This window comes from Coenobita brevimanus, chromosome 11, assembly GCF_032717465.1.
Source record: "Coenobita brevimanus isolate Jiangsu-jjx chromosome 11, ASM3271746v2, whole genome shotgun sequence".
NCBI classification, from domain to species: Eukaryota; Metazoa; Arthropoda; class Malacostraca; order Decapoda; family Coenobitidae; genus Coenobita; species Coenobita brevimanus.
Window position 1 is genome coordinate 8,034,096 of NC_136964.1, and position 21,631 is coordinate 8,055,726.

The following is a 21,631-nucleotide window of genomic DNA, read 5'->3' on the forward strand; positions in this document are numbered from 1 at the left end:
TTTAGACATTTTTATATTTTTTTAGGGTTAGTGTCCATCCCTTCCCTCACCATCTTCCCTATTCTCTAGTGGGTATAGCCTTGTCTTATTCTCCCTTAACACCTTTTCTTAACCGATTTATTTTGCCAGTTTTTTTTATTTTTTTATTCTTAGTTTGTGTCCATTTCCAACTCGCCGCGTCCATCCCTTCCCTCACCATCTTCCCTATTTTCTAGTGAGTATCCTTGTCTTATTCTCTCTTAACACCTTTTCTTAACCGATTTATTTTGCCTGTTTTTTTTATTTTTTTAATTCTTAGTTTGTGTCCATTACCAACTCGTCATATCCATCCCTTCCCTCACCATCTTCCCTATTTTCTAGTGCAGAGTTTCTTAACCTGGGAGACACGAGCCCCGGGGGGAAAAAGTAGGAATATCTCTAATTATACTTGTAATTACCTTAACAAAAGCGTGACTAATATCAAGATGATTATGAAAGAAATACATGCTTGGACGGCTTTATGAACTACGAGAAGAAGTAGCAGTATTTCTAGATTCACGGCACCAGGCAGATCTCCATGACAAGTTCCAGAGTGAAGGCTTTCTGCCATCTCTAGCGTACCTGGTGGATATCTTCGAAGCGCTGAATGCAGTCAACCTTAAACTACAAGGGACAAACATCATCATCATCATCATGCACCACTACACCATTGGAGCCTTCATGGCCAAACACGGCCGCTGGAAATGTCGAATTCAGGATGGAAATACAGCAAGTTTTAGTAACGTGGATTCTGCTCTCATTCACTATCTATCTATCTATATACCTAGGCTGCTTCCCCCAAGGAAAGGGAGGTAGCCGAGACAGGACGACACACTCCCCATTTACTCATCCATACAAACACATTCATTCACATCTTAGCCCCAAGGGGAGAACGGACAGATCCTCACCGCACCACACCGCACAAGGGTCAACTGCGCAATGCAATCAGTTACCTTAATTCGGAGTTTACAAAAAAATAAATAATCACTCATCTGACTGACTTGAAAGCAGCATTCATCAGATACTTCCCACATATAGATGAAAAACGTGAAGCCTGGAAATTCATCAGGAACCCATTTCAGTGTGAGGTAGCTGATGTTTCGGATGAAGTACAGGAGGAGTTTCTTGAGGTAAAGTCAAAGCACTGGATCTTGAGACGTTCTGGGTCAAGTACCTTCCTGTTTATCATCTGTTCTCACATCAAGTACTTCGGATTCTGACAATGCTTGGATCCACGTAACTTTGTGAAGCTGGATTTCCCATGATCGTTGCTGTCAGGGCCAAGTACAGACACCGGGTGAACGTTGAAGGGGAGTTGCGTTGTGCACCCTCTGGCTTTCCACCACGCATTCCAGATCTGTTAGCTAAGAGGCAGTGTCAAGCATCTCATTATACTGACAATTATAGTAACCTCATTTAATATGCTGGGTATATTGTGTTGCACAGAATTCATGCTCAGTAAAAAGACTAAAAGCACCTCCCCCTTTTTTTTTTCAGTTTTTCCTTAAAATCTGGCAGGGAATTTTATCAGTTTGTTGAAGATGCGAGAGGGGCGTGGAGGGAAGGACCAGCTACTAGAGGGGGCGTGGTAGTAAAAGGGTTAAGATCCACTACTTTAACCCCTCCCAACCCCCCTAATCCTTCCCTGTCCCCTCCCAACCCCCCTAATCCTTCTCTGTCCCCTCCCAAACCCCCCTAATCCCTCTCTAATCCCTAATCCTAATCCCCAGCCTGATCAATGAATCCCCGAGGTGGTTAATCGTGCAGGGGCGGTACCAGGAGGCGATGAGGGTGCTGCGTAGGGCGGAAAAGATCAATAAAGCCTCCCTCCCCCCAGACCACGTCCTCAGGTCCATCATGCAGGAGATCCAGACCGAAGTGAGTGGCCGAATTTTTACCCCCGCGCTCCGAATGCGAGAGCGCGGAGGGTGTAGGGAGGGAGTGTGTAGGGGGGAAGCTGTGGGTGTAGAGGGGTGAGGGGAGAGTGTGTGTGGGGGGGGGGTTGAAGGAGGGGAGAGTGGGTGTGTGTGTGGGGAGGTGTTGGAGGAGGGGTGGGTGGGGGAGGGGGAAGGTTGTGGGTGTATGGGGGGGATGGGGAGGGTGTGGGTGTGTGGGGAGGGGGATGGGGAAGGTGTGGATGTGGGGGGTTGAGGGAGGGGGAAGGTTGTGGGTGTATGGAGGGGATGGGGAGGGTGTGGGTGTGGGGGGTTGGGGGAGGGGAGGGTGGGGGTTGTATGCGGGGGTTATGTTCTCCTCCTCCTCCTCCCCAATCCTCTCTTATCTTCCTCTTCCTTCCTCAGAACGCGGCCACAGTCAAGGAGAAGAAACTGGAGGATGTGACGGCAAATATAAGAAAATCCAAATGTTCACCTTCAGTGCCTAAATGGGCCAGGTAAGAGAGAGAGAGAGAGAGACAGACAGACAGACAGACAGACAGAGAGAATAAGAGAATGGAGAGGTATATGAGGGAGGGTGATATATATTGGAGAGGGAGAGAGAGAGAGAGAGAGTCAGGAAGAGGGTGGAGAGGTGTATGAGGGAGGGTGATGTAAGTTGGAGAGAGAGGTATATGAGGGAGGGTGGTATATATTGGAGAGGGAGAGAGAGAGTCAGGAAGAGGGTGGAGAGGTATATGAGGAGGGTGGTATATATTGGGGAGAGAGAGAGAGAGAGAGTCAGGAAGAGGGTGGAGAGGTATATGAGGGAGGGTGGTATATATTGGGGAGAGAGAGAGAGAGAGAGTCAGGAAGAGGGTGGAGAGGTATATGAGGAGGGTGGTATATATTGGGGAGAGAGAGAGAGAGAGAGAGTCAGGAAGAGGGTGGAGAGGTATATGAGGAGGGTGGTATATATTGGGGAGAGAGAGAGAGAGAGAGAGAGAGAGAGAGAGACAGACAAACAGAGACAGACACACACACACACACACACACACACACACACACACACACACACACACACACACACACACACACGCAGATCATACTAACATATTTACTTACCAAATATATATACATTAAAAACCATAGGAATTTCTTATCATAAAATCACTCCATTGTAAAGTAAAATGTGATTAAATATTTTGACTAAGTTTATATGGATTGAGGGGTAATTTTTTTTTTGGGGGGGATCAGGCCCCACCCCCCCTTTTCAAAATTGCTGGCTATGGTTTTGGAATTTCTTATTATCTTTTTCCCCTTTCAGATATTTATGTATTTTATTATTTTATTTATGTTATATAGGAGGGGAGGGGTGGGGAGGGAAGGGAAGGGGAGGGTGGGGAAGGTTAGGTGAGGATAGGGTAGGGTAGGGTAGGGTAGAGTAGGGTAGGGTGGGGTGGGGTAGGGTAGAGGGGGGTTGGTGAGGTGAGGATGGGGTAGGGTAGAGTACGTGAGGGATGGGTAGAGTAGGGTAGGGTAGGGTTGGGTAGGGTAGGGCAGGTTAGGGTAGAGTAGAGTAGGTGAGGTGAGGCTGGGGTAGGGTAGGGTAGGTTAGGGTGGGGTGGGGTAGGTAGGTTAGGTTAGGTTAGGGTGGGGTAGGGTAGGGTAGGGTAGGGCACGGTAGGGGGGGATAGGGTAGGGTAGGTGAGGGATGGGTAGGGTTGGATAGGTACAGTAGGTGAGTTGAGGCTGGGGTAGGGTAGATTAGGTTAGGGCAGGGTAGGGTAGGTTAGGTAAGGTTAGGTAAGGGTAAGGTAGGGTAGGGTAGGCTAGGGTTGGGTAGGGTAGGGTAGGGCAGGGCAGGGCAGGCTAGGGTAGGGTAGGGTCCTAAGCTTCCTAATCCTAACTCATCCACATCAGTAGGTGATAAATTATGCTAGATAAAGTTAGACAGGACCTATTCTGACCCTTCTAATTCTAACTTTCTTTCAGCACCCACAAGAGAGATCTAGCTCTAACCCTTCTAACTCTAACTTCCATTCCATCAGCGCCCATCGACCTAGCTCAGTCTGTCTCTAACCGTTCTAACTCTATCTTTCTTTCAGCACCCACAAGATTGATCTAGCTCTAACCCTTCTAACTCTAACTTCCTTTCTTTCAGCACTCACAAAATGCGCCTCGTCGTCTCCATGCTGAGTCTCAACCTCTTCATCTCCTCGCTGGTCTACTGTGGCCTGAGTCTGAGTGGATCAAACTACAGCAACGACCCCTTCCTCTACATGGTGATAAGTGGACTGATGGAGGTGCCTGCCTATACCGTCACAGCGCCCATCATCAATCGCTGGGGGAGGAAGTATCCGACCATGATAGGATTTGCGATTTGTGGTGTTGTGATTCTTAGTCTGGCTTTTATACCGCAGTGTAAGTGGTTTGGTGTCTCTCTCTTTAATCTCTCTCACTGTCTTTAATTTCTCACTTTATTTTCTCTCTCTCTCTTTATTTTCACACTTTCTCTCTGCCGTAACAGCGCCCATCATCAATCGCTGGGGAAGAAAATACCCGACCATAATAGGCTTCGCGATTTGTGGTGTTGTGATTCTTAGTCTGGCTTTTATACCGCAGAGTAAGTGGTTTGGCGTCTCTCTCTTTAATCTCTCTCTCTCTGTCTTTAATTTCTCACTTTATCTTCTCTCTCTCTCTCTCTTTATTTTCTCATTTTCTCTCTGCCGTAACAGCGCCCATCATCAATCGCTGCGGGAGAAAGTATCCGACCATAATAGGCTTCGCGATCTGTGGTGTTGTGATTCTTAGTCTGGCTTTTATACCGCAAAATAAGTGTGTCTGTCTATCTATATGTCTATTTATTTATGTATTTATCTATCTGTCTATCTGTCTATCTATCTATCTGTATCTATTTATATTTAGTCTGGCTTTTATAATGCAGAGTAAGTGGTACCTTCGTTTCTCTCTCTCTCTCTCTCTCTCTCTCTCTAGTATTATAATTAGTATTGAATAGGATCTGTAAATAGTTCAGATTCAGTGACCCCCAGTTATGAGGTGGGAATGAGTCTCCTTGGTTACTAGTGAAAATGACACGAGGTGGGAATGAGTCTCCTTGGTTACTAGTGAAAATGACACGAGGTGGGAATGAGTCTCCATGGTTACTAGTGAAAATGACACGAGATGGGAATGAGTCTCCTTGGTTACTAGTGAAAATGACACGATAGGATTTAGAGAGCAAGCATGGTGTATTGCTATCTGACGTCTTTTTTTGCACTCTATTTGCAAACGCCAAATTCTAACTCTTCTTCCCCCATGTACCTCTAATTCTAACTCCTCTTCCTCCTTCCTTCTCTAACTCTCCTCACCTTCCACCTCTAATTCTAACTCTCCTTTCCCCTTCCAACTCTAATTCTACCTCATTCTAACTCTCCCCCTCCCCTTCCACCTCTAATTCTAACTCTCCTTTCCCCTTTCAACTCTAATTCTGCCTCATTCTAACTCCCCCTTCCCTTCCACCTCTAATTCTAACTCTCCCCCCTTTACCTCTAATTCTGCCTCATTCTAACTCTCCCCCTTCCCTTCCAGCTCTAATTCTAACTCTCCCCCACCTCTATATCTAATTCTAACTCTCCTTCCAGCACTGCCTGGACTGGTGATGACTTTTGCAATGCTGGGGAAACTCTCCATCACCAGTTCCTTCATGATACTCTTCGTCTTTGAGGCTGAGTTGATCCCGACGGAGGTGAGGCTGCAAGGGATGGCTATGACTATTATAGCGGCACAGATCGCAGCTACCGTCTCGCCTTATATTGCAGAGTTTTTGGTGAGTTATTGCAGAGTTCTGGGGCTAGGTTGCACTGTCTCACTCTCTCACTCTCTCTCTCTCTCTCTCTCTCTCTCTCTGTCTGTTTGTCTGTCTGTCTGTCTCTCTCCCTCTCTCTCTCTCCCTCTTTCTAGTCACCCTCTTCCCTTATATTGCAGAGTTCTTTGTGAGTTGGGGTTTGGTTAGTCTGTCTGTCTGTCTCTCTCTCTCTCTCTCTCCATCTATCTGCAAGAGGTAATATGATCTTTCCCTGATAGGTCCTACTTTCCTGTCTATCTATCCATCCATCCATCCATCCATCCATCCATCTGTCTATCTGTCTGTCTACCTATCCATCCATCTATCTATCTATCTATCTACATATCCATCCATCTATCTATCTATCTATCTATCCACAGGGCCCGCTCGGTCCCTGGCTCCCTTCTGTCATCTTCGGCTTCTCTTCCTTCATCGGCAGCGTTGCACTCATACCCCTCCCTCTGTCTGTCTATATTTCTTTCTATCTACTGTATGTCTATCTATCTATCTATCTATCTATCTGTCTGCAGGGCCTGCTCGTTCCCTGGCTCCCTTCTGTCATCTTCGGCGTCTCTGCATCGCAAGAATCGCACTCATCCCTCTCCCTTTGTGTCTGTCTATCTATCCATCCATCATCTAGGCCTGTCTATCTATCTATCTATCTGTCTATCTATCCGCAGGGCCCGCTCGTTCCCTGGCTCCCTTCCGTCATCTTTGGCGTCTCGTCCTTCATCGCCAGCGTTGCACTCATACCCCTCCCAGATTCACGCAACAAAGGCCTCCCAGACACGATTGGAGATTTGGACCGACTGTGGGAGAAGAAGGAAAGGTGAGAGAGAGAGAGAGGGAGAGAGAGAGAGAGAGAGAGAGAGAGAGAGAGAGAGAGGGAGAGAAAGAGAGAGAGAGACTTAAATGGAGTTAGTTATTGGGTGGAGAGTTGTATGAGGAAGGGTATGTGTTGAAGAGAGAGAGAGAGAGACAGAGTTAGTCATAGGGCGAAGAGTTGTATGAGGAAGGGTGTGTGTGTGTGAGAGAGAGAGAGAGAGAGACTTAGAGTTAGTCATAGGGTGGAGAGTTGTATGAGGAAGGGTTTGAAAAAGAGAGAGAGAGAGAGAGAGGAACATTCAGTCACTACAGATCCTTGCTTTAGTAGTAATAGTAGCAGTGGTGGTGATGGTAGTAGTAGTAGTAGTAATCGTAGTAGTATTTTTATTATTAGTAGTAGTAGTTCACTCTCATCTTAAATGTCGAGACCAACTGCCTAGTCCCGGGCTTCTATGCTCCTCTTGGGGCAATGTAGGATTGGATGATGGATGGATGGGTGGATAGTAGTAGTAGTAGTGGTGGTGGTGGTGGTGGTGGTAGTAGTAGTAGTAGTAGTAGTAGTAGTAGTCCCTACCTTGCCCTAGAGTGGGAAGTGAGGTCTGGATGATGATGATTAGTAGTAGCAGTAGCAGCAATGGTAGTAGTAGTAGCAGTAGTAGTAATAGTAGCAGCAGTAGTTGTAGTAGCATCAGTAGTAGTAGTAGTAGCCATATCAGTTGTTGTAGTAGTAGTAGTAATAAAATAAAAAAACACAGGCTAATAATCTTTTAATCAGTCTTTTGCCTCACACATATTAACAGCAAAAATCAATTTCCATATATATATACATAAGAAATAAAAATATATATATAACTCACTACAGCCTAATTTTGTAAGGTTTAAAAAATCTAGGTATGTAAATAATAATAATAATAATAATAATAATAATAATAATAATAAGTATAATAATAATAATAATGGTAATACTGTAGTAATAATAATAATGGTAATATTGTAGTAATAATAATAATAATTATAATGGCCAAATCAGTTTTTCTTGTCTATAGTCTTTTCACTCTAACTTGGCCCAAAATTGCCGTCTCTCCATCTTGAATTCTGAGTTGTAATAGAGGAGTAGCCTGATTATTATTATTATTATTGTTATTATTATTGTTGTTGTTGTTGTTGTTATTGTCATCATCATCATCATCATCATCATCATCATCATCATCATCACCATCATCATCATCATCCTCTCCCTCCTCCTCCTCCTCCTCCTCTTCATCATCATCATCATCTCCCTTCTCTTCCTCCTCCCCCTCCTCCTCCTCCTCCTCCTCCTCATCATCATCATCATCATCATCATCATCATCATCATCATCACTAATATCATTCCCTTTTCAGAAGTGACATCGATCCACAAAATGAGGATGAACTGGAAAAACTCGCCATCTAACAGGCATCACGTACAGCTGGTCAGAGTAGTGATCTGTTGTGTGAAAGGACGTGGTTTCGATTCCAGGGTGGGGAGGGAAGAGTTGGGTGGTTTGCTGTGAGAGAGAGAGAGAGAGAGAGAGAGGAGGGTAAGGGGAGAGTTAGATGTTTTGTGTTAGGTTTGTCTGATGAGAGAGAGAGAGAGAGAGAGAGAGAGAGAGATGGTTTGTTGTTGGGTTTGTCTGATGAGAGAGAGAGAGAGAGAGAGAGAGAGAGAGAGGAGGGTAAGCGGAGAGTTAGATGTTTTGTGTTGGGTTTGTCTGATGAGAGAGAGAGAGAGAGAGAAAGGGAGATATAGATGGTTTGTTGTTGAGTTTGCCTGTGGTGAGAGAGAGAGAGAGAGAGAGAGAGAGAGAGAGAGAGAGAGAGAGAGAGAGGAGGGTAAGGGGAGAGTTAGATGTTTTGAGAGAGAGAGAGAGAGAGAGAGAGAGAGAGAGAGAGAGAGAGAGAGAGAGAGAGGAGGGTAAGGGGAGAATTAGATGTTTTGTGTTGGGTTTGTCTGATGAGAGAGAGAGAGAGAGAGAGATGGTTTGTTGTTGGGTTTGTCTGATGAGAGAGAGAGAGAGAGAGAGAGAGAGAGAGAGAGGAGGGTAAGCGGAGAGTTAGATGTTTTGTGTTGGGTTTGTCTGATGAGAGAGAGAGAGAGAGAGAGAGAGAGAGAGAAAGGGAGATATAGATGTTTTGTGTTGGGTTTGTCTGATGAGAGAGAGAGAGAGAGAGAGAGGAGGGTAAGGGGAGAGTTAGATGTTTTGTGTTGGGTTTGTCTGATGAGAGAGAGAGAGAGAGAGAGAGAGAGAGAGAGAGAAAGGAAGATATAGATGGTTTGTTGTTGAGTTTGCCTGTAGTGAGAGAGAGAGAGAGAGAGGAGGGTAAGGGGAGAGTTAGATGTTTTGTGTTGGGTTTGTCTGATGAGAGAGAGAGAGAGAGAGAGAGAGAGAGAGAGAAGTGTCTTTAGGTGTCAAAAATAAATAATTAAATATGGACGTGAAGCCTTAATACTCCTTTCACATTAACTTGGCCTAAAATATCTCTCTCTATCTTGAATAAGGGGTCGTTGGGATGATAGTCACGAAGAAGTGCTGTGGAGAGGATGTAGAAAGTAATGCTATGGAGAAGATGTAGAATTTTAGCATTGTAACAAGAGTAACAGTAGAATATTTTGCTAGTCACGAAGAAGTGCTATGGAGAGGATGCAGGAAGTAATGCTATGGAGAGGATGTAGAATTTTAGCCCTGTAGCGATAGATTAACACTACAGTATGATGCTGGTCACGAAGAAGTGCTGTGAAATGATATAGAGCCGTAGTATTGTCTTTATATTCTTCTGTAGGTAGCTATAACTACATTAACACTAGAATATGATGCTAGTCACGATGAAGTACTATGGAAAGGATGTAGACCCTTAGTATTGTCTCAGTGCTATTTAACTATTAGAGATTAACATCCAAATATGGTGCTAGTCTCGAAGAAGTGCTATGGTTGCTGGATAATTATAAGTATTGGGCCTATGATGATGATAATGTACAATATTCTGGTATACCTGTTGACTAAAAATAAATAAAGGAGAGAGAGAGAGATCCTGATCCCACTGTCACTGGCTCTGATCCTGATCCTACTGTCTCTGCACTGAGGTCCTGTGAGGGGAGGCGCGGCCTGTCCTCCGGTGTGGCTAGTGGCCGTTACTGAGGTCCAGCTCCCTGAGGCAGCTGCAGGAGGAGAGCAGCTAGTGGCCATCTCCACAAGTGCGGCTAGTGGCCGTCACTGGTCCCTGCGGGCGGGGGGGGGGGGGCAGCTAGTGAGCGGCTAGTGGCTGTCTCTCTCCTAGTGCGGCTAGCGGCCGAAACTCAGGCACTGTCTGCGACTGAGTATTCAGCCCCACCCCGAACCAGCCGAGGGCTGGTCCAGCTGGTGGGGTGATGCACCAGCACTGTGTAGTTCTCACCGGGTCCGTTGCGGGGAATAAGGGTGCAAGGTAGTAGGGGGATATAGGCCCATACTGCCTGGGTATTACGCATGCCCTCAGAGCCCCTCTATGGTCTGCTCCTGGCGTGGGTGTCGCGACGTCCTGGAGGTGGCTCGTCACGGTGGGTATTTCACTGATGCAAACTATATCGATACAGAAAAATGATATAAATAACATGTTAGAGAATATTAAGGCTCGATATGCAAAACAAATGGCTAAAGAGGAGGTAATGGATGTCTTAAAAGCCATGGTCGGGCCATTCACTTATATATAGTTCATCATTGTCATCATCCGGACCTCTTTTCCCACCCTAGGGCAGGGTGAGAAGTAACAGTGTCCAGACAGCCCAAATTTGCCCAATCCAATGGACCACGCGTCCATTCACTCACTATCTGAAGTGGAAAGAATAATTAAAAGTGATGGGAAGCATACGAGAAATAGGAAGAGAGGAGGGAAGACACAGATATGAATGAAAGGGATGAAGGAAGAAGTAAGCATCACTGCATCAAGTGAATGGATGGTGGTAGCCACCTCTTACTGTCAGCAGGAAGTTAATGTGAAGCTACAGAACTTGGTGAATGGTTTGGGGGTATCCGATAGAGCCAGGATTCCGGGGGATTCCAGGATTCGTTTCAGAGAACTTATATAGTTAATTATTATTGCCGTAGCATGGCCCAGATTTCTTTCCTTTTGCAGCTTGTCACCCAGCTCTTTGGCAGAATGAGACCATATAAGCAACTCTGCATCCCTTCTGAAGCACTTCCTCGTGACTGGTGTCATTCTAGTGTTAATGTGTGGTATCCATCCATTCTGTGTAAATGATCTCCAGGGTTACAGGATATTATTAGTCTTATCGCTCTGTGTAGAGCCGCCTAAAGTGGATCAGCATCATCCGGACCAACTTTCCCACCCTAGGGCAGGATGAGGAGTAGCAATGTCTAGACAGCCCAAATTTGCCCAATCCAATGGGTCACGCTTCCATTCACTCACCATCTAAAGTGGAAAGAATAATAAAAAGTGACAAGAAGGATGAGAGAAATAGGAAGAGGAGGGAAGACATAGAAATGAATGAATAAGACGAAGGAAGAAGTAAGCATCACTACATCAAGTGAATGAATGAAGGTAGCCGTAGGTCTACAGGGGTATACCAATTTACCCGCTTCAGTGGGCATTCAGAGGTTGAGGAAATTCCTGGAGAGAAAGAGAGAGAATCACCATATTTTCGTTCCTTACAATTTAAGACATAACAGAAACCCATAAATAGCTTGTTTCTTCTTATAGATGAAAGCCGAAAATATCGTGGAGAGTTAAATTGTGTGGTGGGAGGAGCAGATTTTTTTTTTTTTTAATATGCAACCCTTTCCAAAAATATTCCGACGAACAAAAAATTAGAAGACAGTAAAATCCATGGCCATCTACGAACAAGTCCCCCCCAAAAAAAAAAGAAAAGAAAAGAAAAGCCAACTTACCCTTAAACATCAATCAAGTTCATGAAACGCTAAACTCTAAAGCATTATAAAATTGGTAAGTTACTAATATTACCTTCACTTATTCAGAAATCAAATAAATAATGATACCTTATTGCTTGACATTTGATACGTCCCATGGGCAAGACGGACCAAGTTTATTTACATTTACGACGATACGTGCTGTGGACGAAGGTACATTATTATTATTTTTATACTGAAACATCTATAACTTCATTAATTTGGTAAGTACTCAGTATATTCTACATTATATTGGCATTAAGTAGGTAATGTTAATCCTAATAATGTCTTAGTGTATCAGAATCATACCAAATTCTAGTATTAATATGTGGTTTTGGTCTCGACTCGTGACCCAGCAAAGAATTATGTAGAAACGACAGTATTTGGTATTTTCAGAAGTTAATAAGGAAGAATACACTTTAAGCTAGGCAAGGTTGGTTTAACATAGATGGGTTAGGCTAGGTTTGCTAGGCTAAAGCTATTTTAGGAAGTGTTAGGGGTGTAGGGTCTGTATTTGCCGTATATAATGCAGGAGAGATCCCATACGTATAGTTTGCTTTTTAATTTTTATTTAATAGCAACCTGAGAATTTAAAAAGTTGTGGAAATGCATAATTTTTAAGATGTCATGAACAACCTCACCAAATTTACATACAAGCTCTGGCAGTCATTCAAACGCAGTGTGTCCAGGCATCTCGAAATGAGTGGATCTTGAATTTGGCTCTCTGTTGTATTGTTTTTGCTTTTTCTTGGTGGGAATGGTTTGCGGGCTCCTGGCCTTTGGTTCCTTCCCTGTAATAAAAACAAAAAAAAAGTACCGGTAGCTGCCAGTCATATCAAGTTTCAGGGTGATTCGACTTCCTGGTTGTTCCATCACTGCTCCTTTCTTTCCTACTAACCAAACCTAATATGACAACTTAACCAAACCTAACATCATTTAACCATACCCGAACTTTACGTAATCTGATCTAACTAACCTAACTGATATGAGTTGCAGATGAATGGGTCTCGAGTTCGATTTGACTTATTGCCCTCAGCAGTATACCAATGTCAATGTCAACAAACCCAACTTCATGCTCGTAGTGACATGGACTTTAATTCCTCGGAGCTTTGGTATCTTAACTATCTTTAGCCAGATGCCTGAATCCTATAAGGGGTGCCCACAAACAAATTGCCTCCATGTCTCCCTGTCCCCTCCCATTTTGCTGCCCTCCCCCCAGCTCTCATCCCACTCTTTCATATGGTATTCTAAGTGAAATATACTGTTATGAAAGTTAATCCCTGTCATGAAATTTTCTATCAATCTGTCTATCGCCAGATGCCCTAATCCCTTAAGGGGTGGCCACAAACAAATCGCCTCCATGCATGTCGCCCTGTCCCCTACCATTTCACTGCCCTGCTTCCAGCTCACACCCCCCTCTCTCATATACCTCTCTACTCCATCCTTCCACCTCATCCTTGTCTCCCCCTCCCTCTCCCTCCCTCCAGTTCACTTACATACACCCTCTTAGTCAGTCTTTCATTCTTCCATTTTCTCCACATGTCCAAACCACCTCAGTGTTAGATAATGTTTAATATTGAACTCCACGAAAGAGTGACCTACCTAACCTAACCTAACTTACCCTCAAGTGTGAAGTAGTTACATGAAGGGTGAAGCTTCTGTAGAGTGGACCAGTTTCCCAGTCTACAAAAGTGACTCTGTTGTTAGTTTTCCACACTGTAATTGACATGGGAGATCAGTTTTGGGGGCAGCTTCCTATATGACACCAGCAACTTCACCCAGGAGCTCCCAGAGATTTTTTGATGAGGTTATGTGAGACTGACGAGGAGAGTGTGAGTGAGGTGGAGGGGGGGAGAGGGAAGGGGATGCCAAGGATGAGATGGAGGGATGGCGTGGAGAGGTATATGAGAGAGGGGGGTGTGAGCTGGGAGCAGGGCAGTGAAATGGTGGGGGACAGGGCGACATGGAGGCGATTTGATTGTGGCCACCCCTTACGGGATTGAGGCGTCTGGCAATAGATAGATAGATAGATGAAAGTGATGTGTATGAGGTGGATTTTGATGCTAGAGAGGGATGCCTTCAAATGGTGGCATTGATATGGCCAGGTGATGGAGCTGCCCACTTATACAAACATCCCACAGTCCCCTCCCTGTCCCCTAAAGGCATGATGGTGGATAGCAGAAGAAGGACAACTTTGGCCTGCAGTTCACTGGGTTCATGTTCAGATAAGCATAGGGTTGCAACTACTACTGCTACTATTACTGCTACTGCTGCTACTACTACTACTACTGCTGCTACTAACTACTACTACTACTACTACTGTTACTGTTACCGCTACTACTACTGCTACTGCTACTACTACTAATACTACTACTACAACTGCTACTACTACTGCAACTGTTACTACTACTACTACTACTACTGCTGCTACTACTACTGCTACTGCTGCTACTAATGCTACTGTAATTGCTACTGCTACTACTATTACTGCTGCTGTTACTACTACTACTACTGCAGTTATACAAGGCAGTGTTTTAATTATGTGACCCTTTTCTTTTTAGGTACAGAATGGAGGTAACCAATAAGTGCTCAAACCTTCCTCCAGGCTGGATAATGAAGGCCTCACGTCGATGCCCCACAGCGTCTTACTACTTCAACACTGAGACAGGCAAATCAACGTGGATCCACCCAAAGCTCCTTGAGTGGGAAAAACAGAATACCACTAAAGAAGAAAGTAAGAAAAAGAAGAAGAAGAAGAAGGTGCAAGAACCAGCTTTTACTTTGAAGAAGGACAAAGAAGACAAAGAATCACCTGAAGTAAAAATGCCCAGTTCGAAAATTAAGAGGCAGGGTGATACAAATAAGTCACTGAGTAAATTATCAGACTCAGTAGTAGAGGAAGAGGTTAACTTGAAGGATAGAAGCCCAGTTCAATTCTCCATCAAAGCCAAAGAGAAAGGAAAAACCCCCACCCCAAAAAACTCAGCGTCATCCACATCATTTGATACGAAACTAATTGGTTCTCATCTCAGTTTTATGAAAGGGAAACAGAAAGGGGTTCAGAAAAAGAGGGATGCAGGTGGTGAAGTGCAGAGTCCCAGGGTAGACTCCAGCAGTTCACCAGGACTGAGATTGATATCCCAGTCGTACAAAAATGAAAATGAGGAGTCAAAAGAAGAAGCTCCACCTGAGGATATAGTGAGTAGAAAGAAGCTTATGGGAAAGAGAAGAGGCAAAAAGAAAAAAGAAACTGGACAGGACCTAATTGAAAGAATCATTAGGGAAATAAATGAGGAATCAGCTCATGTTAAGAAAAAAGAAACATCACATGAGGAAGAGACAAAAAAAGTGGTTAAGAGTAGTTCACATCAGCCATCATCCAAGGAAATCTTGCCAAAGGTGGAGAAATATATACCGGTACCAAAAAAAATATCTGGTGACTCTTTAACATACAGAAGCTTTGAATTAGAGAGAAGTCAGAGTCCGCACATAAATGCCGTCCATGTTGATGAAGTAACCGACATGGAAATAGAGGAACAGGAGATTATAACTGAGATTGCCAACTTCCGAGGGTCGGTGAGTCATTCAAAGCTGCCTGGTAACCAGTGTCTACCCACCTCCAGTGTCAGCAACAGAACTGAGGCTGTGTACTTTGTAGTTGACACGAATATACTGATTCAAGATGTCACACTGCTCGAGACGCTAAAGGTGAATAGAATTGGGGGTAGGGAGACGGTGATTGTTATTCCCTATGTAGCCCTACAGGAGATGGACGGGCTTAAGAAGAAGGAGTCCATAGGGAAGGCCTGTCAGACTGCCATACGTTGGTGCCATAAACACTTCGAGGACTGTGATCCCAGGGTCCAAGGCCAGAGCTACAATAACTACCTCAGCACACTTGCCCAGAACCAGACAGCTGTAAGTACTGCACCACAATGTAGAGTAATGGTTGTCATTGTTTTGGTGGTGGTGGTGGCCTCCCCATTCTTTCTTTCTTTCTTTTTCTTTTTTTTTTTGTCTCTCATCTAATGTGTCCTGATCTCTTAGCCCTATAATTATCAAAACAGAAAATGTAGGTACACATATTTACCACAGCTGTGTGTTTTCCTGTGGTTGTTACCACAAATGAATTGCCTCCATGTCATCTTGTCCATCTGCCATCTGATTACTCTCCCCTCAGCTTACAAACCCCCTCTCTCATATACCTCTCCACTCCATCCCTCCCCATCATCCTTGATCTCCCCCTCATCCGCCCTCCCTCTCCCCCATCTTGCTCACATACACTCGCATAGTCAGCCTCTCATACTCCATCCTCTCCAAACAATCTCAAAGTATATCCCTTGATGTTTTCTAGCACATTCACATAATCCACAGTACTTGTTCACTTCCTCATTTGTCTTTCTGTCTCTCAGTGTAGCTCCACTGCTGTCACTCTTCACTTGTTTCCTTCCAACAAGTTCCAAGCTTCACTTCCATATTGTAGAGTGGGGATCACAGTACTCTCATGCAGTGACCTTTTTTATTTTTTAATATGCTCCCATGCCACTTTCCTATTGTTATCAGTTCTTTCAGTGAACCAACTAACTTTCTTCCCTGCTATACCATTTCACGCACTTTTCTAAGGAGAAAAATAGTTTTTAACTATGCAAAGCTCTGTCTTATGGCTACATGAGCTCCCATTACTTCTGCCTTTGATTATTTATTTTTTATTTCAAAGAGTATTTATATCTAAACAGTATTACGGAGTGCAGTGCTGTTTATACCATACTTTTATTCATGTTTACTTTGCCCTGCAGAGTGGGGATGACCTTATCCGAGACTGCTGCCTACAGCTGCAAAAGGAAGGGCTGGATGTGTGCCTACTTAGCAATGATGTCAACTTGTGCAACAAAGCCTTTATGGCAAATATTAGTGCAGTTGGCATTAAGAAGCTGCGATCTCAGCTGGCACTTGATAGAGCAAAGAATGGTCCCACTTCCTCCCCTGTTAAAAGGGAACTACCGGTAGATGAAGACTGTCCCATGAAACAAGTGAAGGAGTTGAGAGATGATGTACCCACAAGATATCAGATGGACACAATAAGCACGCCAGTAAGCTTGAGTAATTATGGACGTAGTACCACAGATTGTAACATGCGTGACTCATCCACAACCGTCAGTCAGGATGCAACACCACAACCAAAGAAAAGGAGAAGCAGGAAAAACTCCAATCTAAGTTGTGAAGAGGAACAGTTGCTTGAGGAAATCACCGCATCGCTTGAACAAACACTGAGTAGCATCTTGAAGGCCATAATGAAAGAGACGTACGAGGAACACTGGTTATCCATAGTGAAGCATAAGCCACCCTGGTCCATGGCTGAATTATTCTCGTGCTGGGACAAACACTGGATTGCGGTGATGATCGATAAGTTCCCCAGAAACATGAAGGAATTGTTGGAGGAAGTAAGACAAGCCCAGTTGGATTGCAAAAGGGGGAGCTGTAGTGTATCTAAATTATTTGATAAAGTAAAGCTACTGTATAAGTTTTTTGAGGGTAAATATCACAAACACATTCAGCCAATCCACAGAACACCTCAGCAGATAGTGGGTGATGATACGTCAAGACAAGCGCCCTCCACAATGTCTCCATCTACGCCCACACCCGCCACAACCCCTCCTTCCACACCCACACCCAACACACCAGCCTCTTCAGCTCTCGAAATGGGTGCAGAGCTGAACACAAACCAACCGCTACCGTCCAGTGTCGACAACGTTAAAAACATGATCTACCACGTTGGCGTACACATCACTCATTTTGTGTAAGTGTTGTGCTCAAAGATGAATGTTAGTTTTTTTTATTTTTTTTAAATAACAAAACGGAGGAAGGAAAAACAAATGAGTAAAAAAAAAAAATAATCCATACATCAGATTACTGGTGTCCTCTGTCTGTTGGCAAAGTTTGTGTATGTTTTTGATACGCCATACAACTTCAATTTGTATTTTTACTTATTTATTATTTTCCCCACAAATGCTCTATGCCCGTGTCTTCTTCATGTCACCTATAGTCTAACCGTCTGTGTTTACTTCCATATACAGCTCATTTTCATTCTCTTTCTCCTCCACATATATATACTTCCCGTCTCTTCTTCATGTCTCTTACAATCGAACTATCTATCTTTTTATGTGTAATCTATTATACATTTATTATTTATTATCTGTTATCAGTAATGTGGAGTGTGTAAATATGAATAGTTATATCTGTGAGGTTTGTCAGGATTCCAGGGGCTTAAAGGTTAGTGAATGAGAGTGTAGCCCGTTTTATTAGGCATGCATTGGTAGTTATCTCATTTCTATTTTTTTCTCGCTCTCTGGACCCTGCTTAACCCCATCGGTAGGTGGAAAGTGATGCCTGGTTGAAATGGAGGTGATGATGATGATGATAATGATAATGATAATGATGGTGGTGATGATGATGATGTTGATGATGGGGGTGGTGGTGATGATGATGTTGGTGGTGGTGATGATGATGGTGGTGGTGATGATGATTTTGAGGATGATGATGTTGATGATAATGATGATGATGATTTATGCCATTTTCAGAGCCCTGGTGCTTGACGCGTACAATGTGACACACGACCTACCCAAGCTCAGGACAGACAGGCAGATGAACCAAGAGGAGGCATTTGTCAGTGGCATCAATCTACATCAAGTCACTCTGGATCTTGGAAATGCGATTGTCAGGTACAGTACAATACAGATCTACTACAGTATTTAGGCTTGTAGGGTGGGATGTGGGAGTGATCATAGCTGCAGTTTGTGTCATGTGTCTATCTATCTATCTATTGCCAGGCGCCTTAATCCTGCAAAGGGTGGCCGCAGACTGAACGCCTCCATGTTGCCCTGTCCCCCGCCATTTCACTGCCCTGCTCCCAGCTCACACACCCCTCTCTCATATATCTCTCCACTCCGTCCCTATTGTAACATGGTGTGTAGGTGGTTTTGCGGTTTTGCAGTGGTGCAGCAGTGTCAAGTCGATATTGATCATTTTCTTCGATATCCTAGGGATTGTTCACAAGGAATTCGTCCCACCCGGTCAGTCTGTCAGCGGAGAGTTTTACTGTGAAGTTTTGTAGTGTTTGAGGGAGAACATCTGCCACAAATGTCCAGAACAGTGGAAGAACAAGGACTGGGTCCTGCATCATGACAATGCCCTCACCCACACATCAATTGTTGTCTGGCAGTTTCTGGCTTCCACCAACAAGGTAGTCATTCCCCACCCACCCTATTTGCCTGACCTTGCCCCCTGCGACTTTTTCTTTCCCAAGCTGAAATTACGACTGAAAGGGTGTCGATTTGACTCAGTTGAGGAGATCCAGACAGAATCACAGGAGGTGCTGAAGACCATCATGCCTGAAGCCTTTCAGGGATGCATGGACACGTGGAAAAAATGCTGGGATCACTGTATACATGCCCAAGGGGACTACTTCAAAGGTGACAGTGAGAACTAGGAGGTAAGGTAATTTATTTTCCTACAGTATTCAAATTATTGGAACTTTTGGGTAGCACCTCATGTATAAGAGAGGGGAGTGTGAACTGGGAGCAGGGCAATGAAATGGCGGGGGACAGGGCGACATGGAGGCGATTTGTTTGTGGCCACCCCGTACGGGATTAAGGCATCTGACAATAGATAGAGACAGATAGATAGAGTAAGAGAGAGAGGAACCATTGTAAGAGAGAAATCAACATGTACTGGTTAAATTGTATCCCTTGCTATACTCTTTTCATCTTCACTTGGCTCAGAATAAACCACTGAATCCATAATTCACCTTAAAACGTGCATGACTATTCTCTTTAAAACCAGCATGACTTTTCCGTTTCCCAGGTGTGTGAGTGAGAGGAGCCAGCAAGCACTTGTGGATTTGTGTCACCGGCTAGTCAACTTCTGGAGCGAGGCCCGGGAGCCCTGTCCGAACCTGCCCTTCACTGATGCGGACCTGGGGACGCTGGTAGGCTGTCAGCAGGGTCAGCAGTACCTCGCCTCTGTGCTGACTGACTTGGAGCGGCTGATCAATCTTCTCCTCCCAGTTATTAAGGTTCCTTCGTGATCTTTACTGACTGAATTTTTTTTTTTTTATGCAAGAAAGAAGGAACCAAAGGCCAGGAGCCCACAAATTGTTCCTTTCAAGAAAAAAAAATACAAAAGAGAGCCAAATTCAAGATCCGTTTATTTTGAGATGTGTTTGAAAGACTGGAGATCATAGGAAGTAGGAAATACAGACAGAGGGAGACAGTTCCAGAGTTGACCTGTTGCATACATGAAGGACTGGGAGTAACAGTTAACTCTTGCACTAGAGAGTTGGACAGGAAAGGGATGAGAGTTTGTTGATATGCCTCAGTCTACATTTACCTATCAGTAAGGTTCTTTCGTGATCTTTAGTGACTGAATTGGTATCCCTAATCAGTCTGCATATACCTGTCAGTAAGGTTTCTTGGAGATCTTTACTGACTGTTGGTATGCCTCAGTGTACTTTTACCTATCAGTAAGGTTCCTTCATGATCTTCACTGACTGAATTGGTATCCTTTATCAGTCTACATATACCTATCAATAAGGTTTCTTGGTGATCTTTACTGACTGAATTGGTATACCTCATCAGTCTATATTTTCCCATCAGTAAGGTTCCTGTGCAGTGTATAATTCAAGTGATCCTCGTTTGAAGCCAGGGAAGTGTTTTGGAAGTTCACAACACTCTCCTTCATATTTTCACAGCTACATTATCTCCTCCAGAATTTCACAACTCTGCCCTTCGCAATTACACAGCTTTGGAATTTCACAACTTCTACAGAATTTCACAACTTCTTCTTGCATTTGGTATTGTTAATTGGGTGAAACTTTGAAATGAATCGTACCTTACCTCCATACTCACAAATGAAGCACCTCATCAATATACTCCTACCAGTCATTATGGTTTGTTTGTGATCTATAGTGCAATTGTTCCTCAGTTTTAGGTCAGTGATGTGTGCAGAAACAGGGCTAGCAGTATCTATCTATCTATCAATCGCCAGACGCCCTAATCCTGTAAGGGGTGGCCCCAAACAAATCGCCTCCATGTCATCCTGTCCACTGCCATTTCACTGCCCTACTCCAGGCTCACACCTCCCTCTCTCATATACCTCTCCACTCCATCCCTCCATCTCATCCTTGGCCTCCCCCTTCCTCTCCCCCTCTCCACCTCACTCACACACACTCTCCTCGTCAGTCTCTCGCTCTCCATCCTCTCCATATGGCCAAACCACCTCAGTGTGTTTCTCCTAATGCTTTCTATCACATCCACATCCACAACACAATGCTCCTTCACTTCCTCATTTGTCAGTCTGTCTCTCCCTCCTCTCCACAGGGCCAAACCACCTCAATGTGTTTCTCTGATGCTTTCCATATTGACTGGGAGTGATTAACCAACTCCTACTGGTTACCAAGAATCCTTTATGATTTATACAGTAATACAGGTGGTCCGTAGGGTGTCAGGAGAGCAAGCAATACCTTATCTCCACACTGGCAGACTTGGAGGCCTTCGGTAATCCACTCCTACCAGTAATCAAGTTCCTGTCAAGATCCCCATCAATCTACTCACCCTGGTTATTAAGATTCCTGTGATTTATATTCTATCTTTCTATCTATCTATAGCCCGATGCCCTAGTCCTGCAAAGGGTGGCCACAGACAGAATGCCTCCAAGTTGCTCTGTCACCCACCATTTGACTGTCCCCCCCCCAACTCACTCCCTCCTCCCTCATATACCTCTCAACTCCATCCCTCCACCTCATCCTTGGTCTCCCCCTCCCTCTCCCTCCCTCCACTTCACCTACATACACCCTCGTAACCAGACTTTCATTCACCTTTCTATAATGCAAGCCCTTTTAATTTTAAGTCAGGGATGTGTACCAAACTTTCACAACTCTTTAAAATACATTTGGAGGCATTTTGTCTGTGGCTACCCTTTGCGGGATGAGGGCGTCTGGCTATAGATAGATAGATAGATAGATAGACTTTAAATCATGAGGAACTGTCAAATGAGAGGTCCCTTGTCTCCACACTGACTTGTAGTGCCTCATCGATTTACTTATACTATTTATCAAGGTTCCTTTTCAATCTATTATGCAAGTTGTTCTC

General features: G+C 44.2%; 2 protein-coding genes across 2 annotated transcripts in view; both read left to right on the forward strand.

Annotated features, from left to right (window-relative positions):
• LOC145410816 (organic cation transporter protein-like) overlaps positions 1-9,843 on the forward strand; it is a 17,070-nt gene extending 7,227 nt beyond the window's left edge. The window contains exons 7-12 of the mRNA XM_080280938.1: positions 1,749-1,896; positions 2,319-2,410; positions 4,057-4,316; positions 5,537-5,721; positions 6,420-6,568; positions 9,678-9,843. Of these exons, the coding sequence (XP_080137064.1) occupies positions 1,749-1,896; positions 2,319-2,410; positions 4,057-4,316; positions 5,537-5,721; positions 6,420-6,568; positions 9,678-9,843 (1,000 nt within the window). The remainder of the gene's footprint in view (positions 1-1,748; positions 1,897-2,318; positions 2,411-4,056; positions 4,317-5,536; positions 5,722-6,419; positions 6,569-9,677) is intronic.
• Positions 9,844-10,049: 206 nt separating this feature from the next.
• Positions 10,050-19,569, forward strand: Swt1 (Swt1 RNA endoribonuclease). The gene is made up of 5 exons (XM_080280949.1): positions 10,050-10,120; positions 14,048-15,404; positions 16,283-17,283; positions 18,065-18,205; positions 19,347-19,569. The coding sequence occupies exons 1-5, from the start codon at positions 10,050-10,052 to the stop codon at positions 19,567-19,569; spliced, it is 2,793 nt and encodes a 930-aa protein (XP_080137075.1).
• The last annotated feature ends 2,062 nt before the right edge of the window (positions 19,570-21,631 follow it).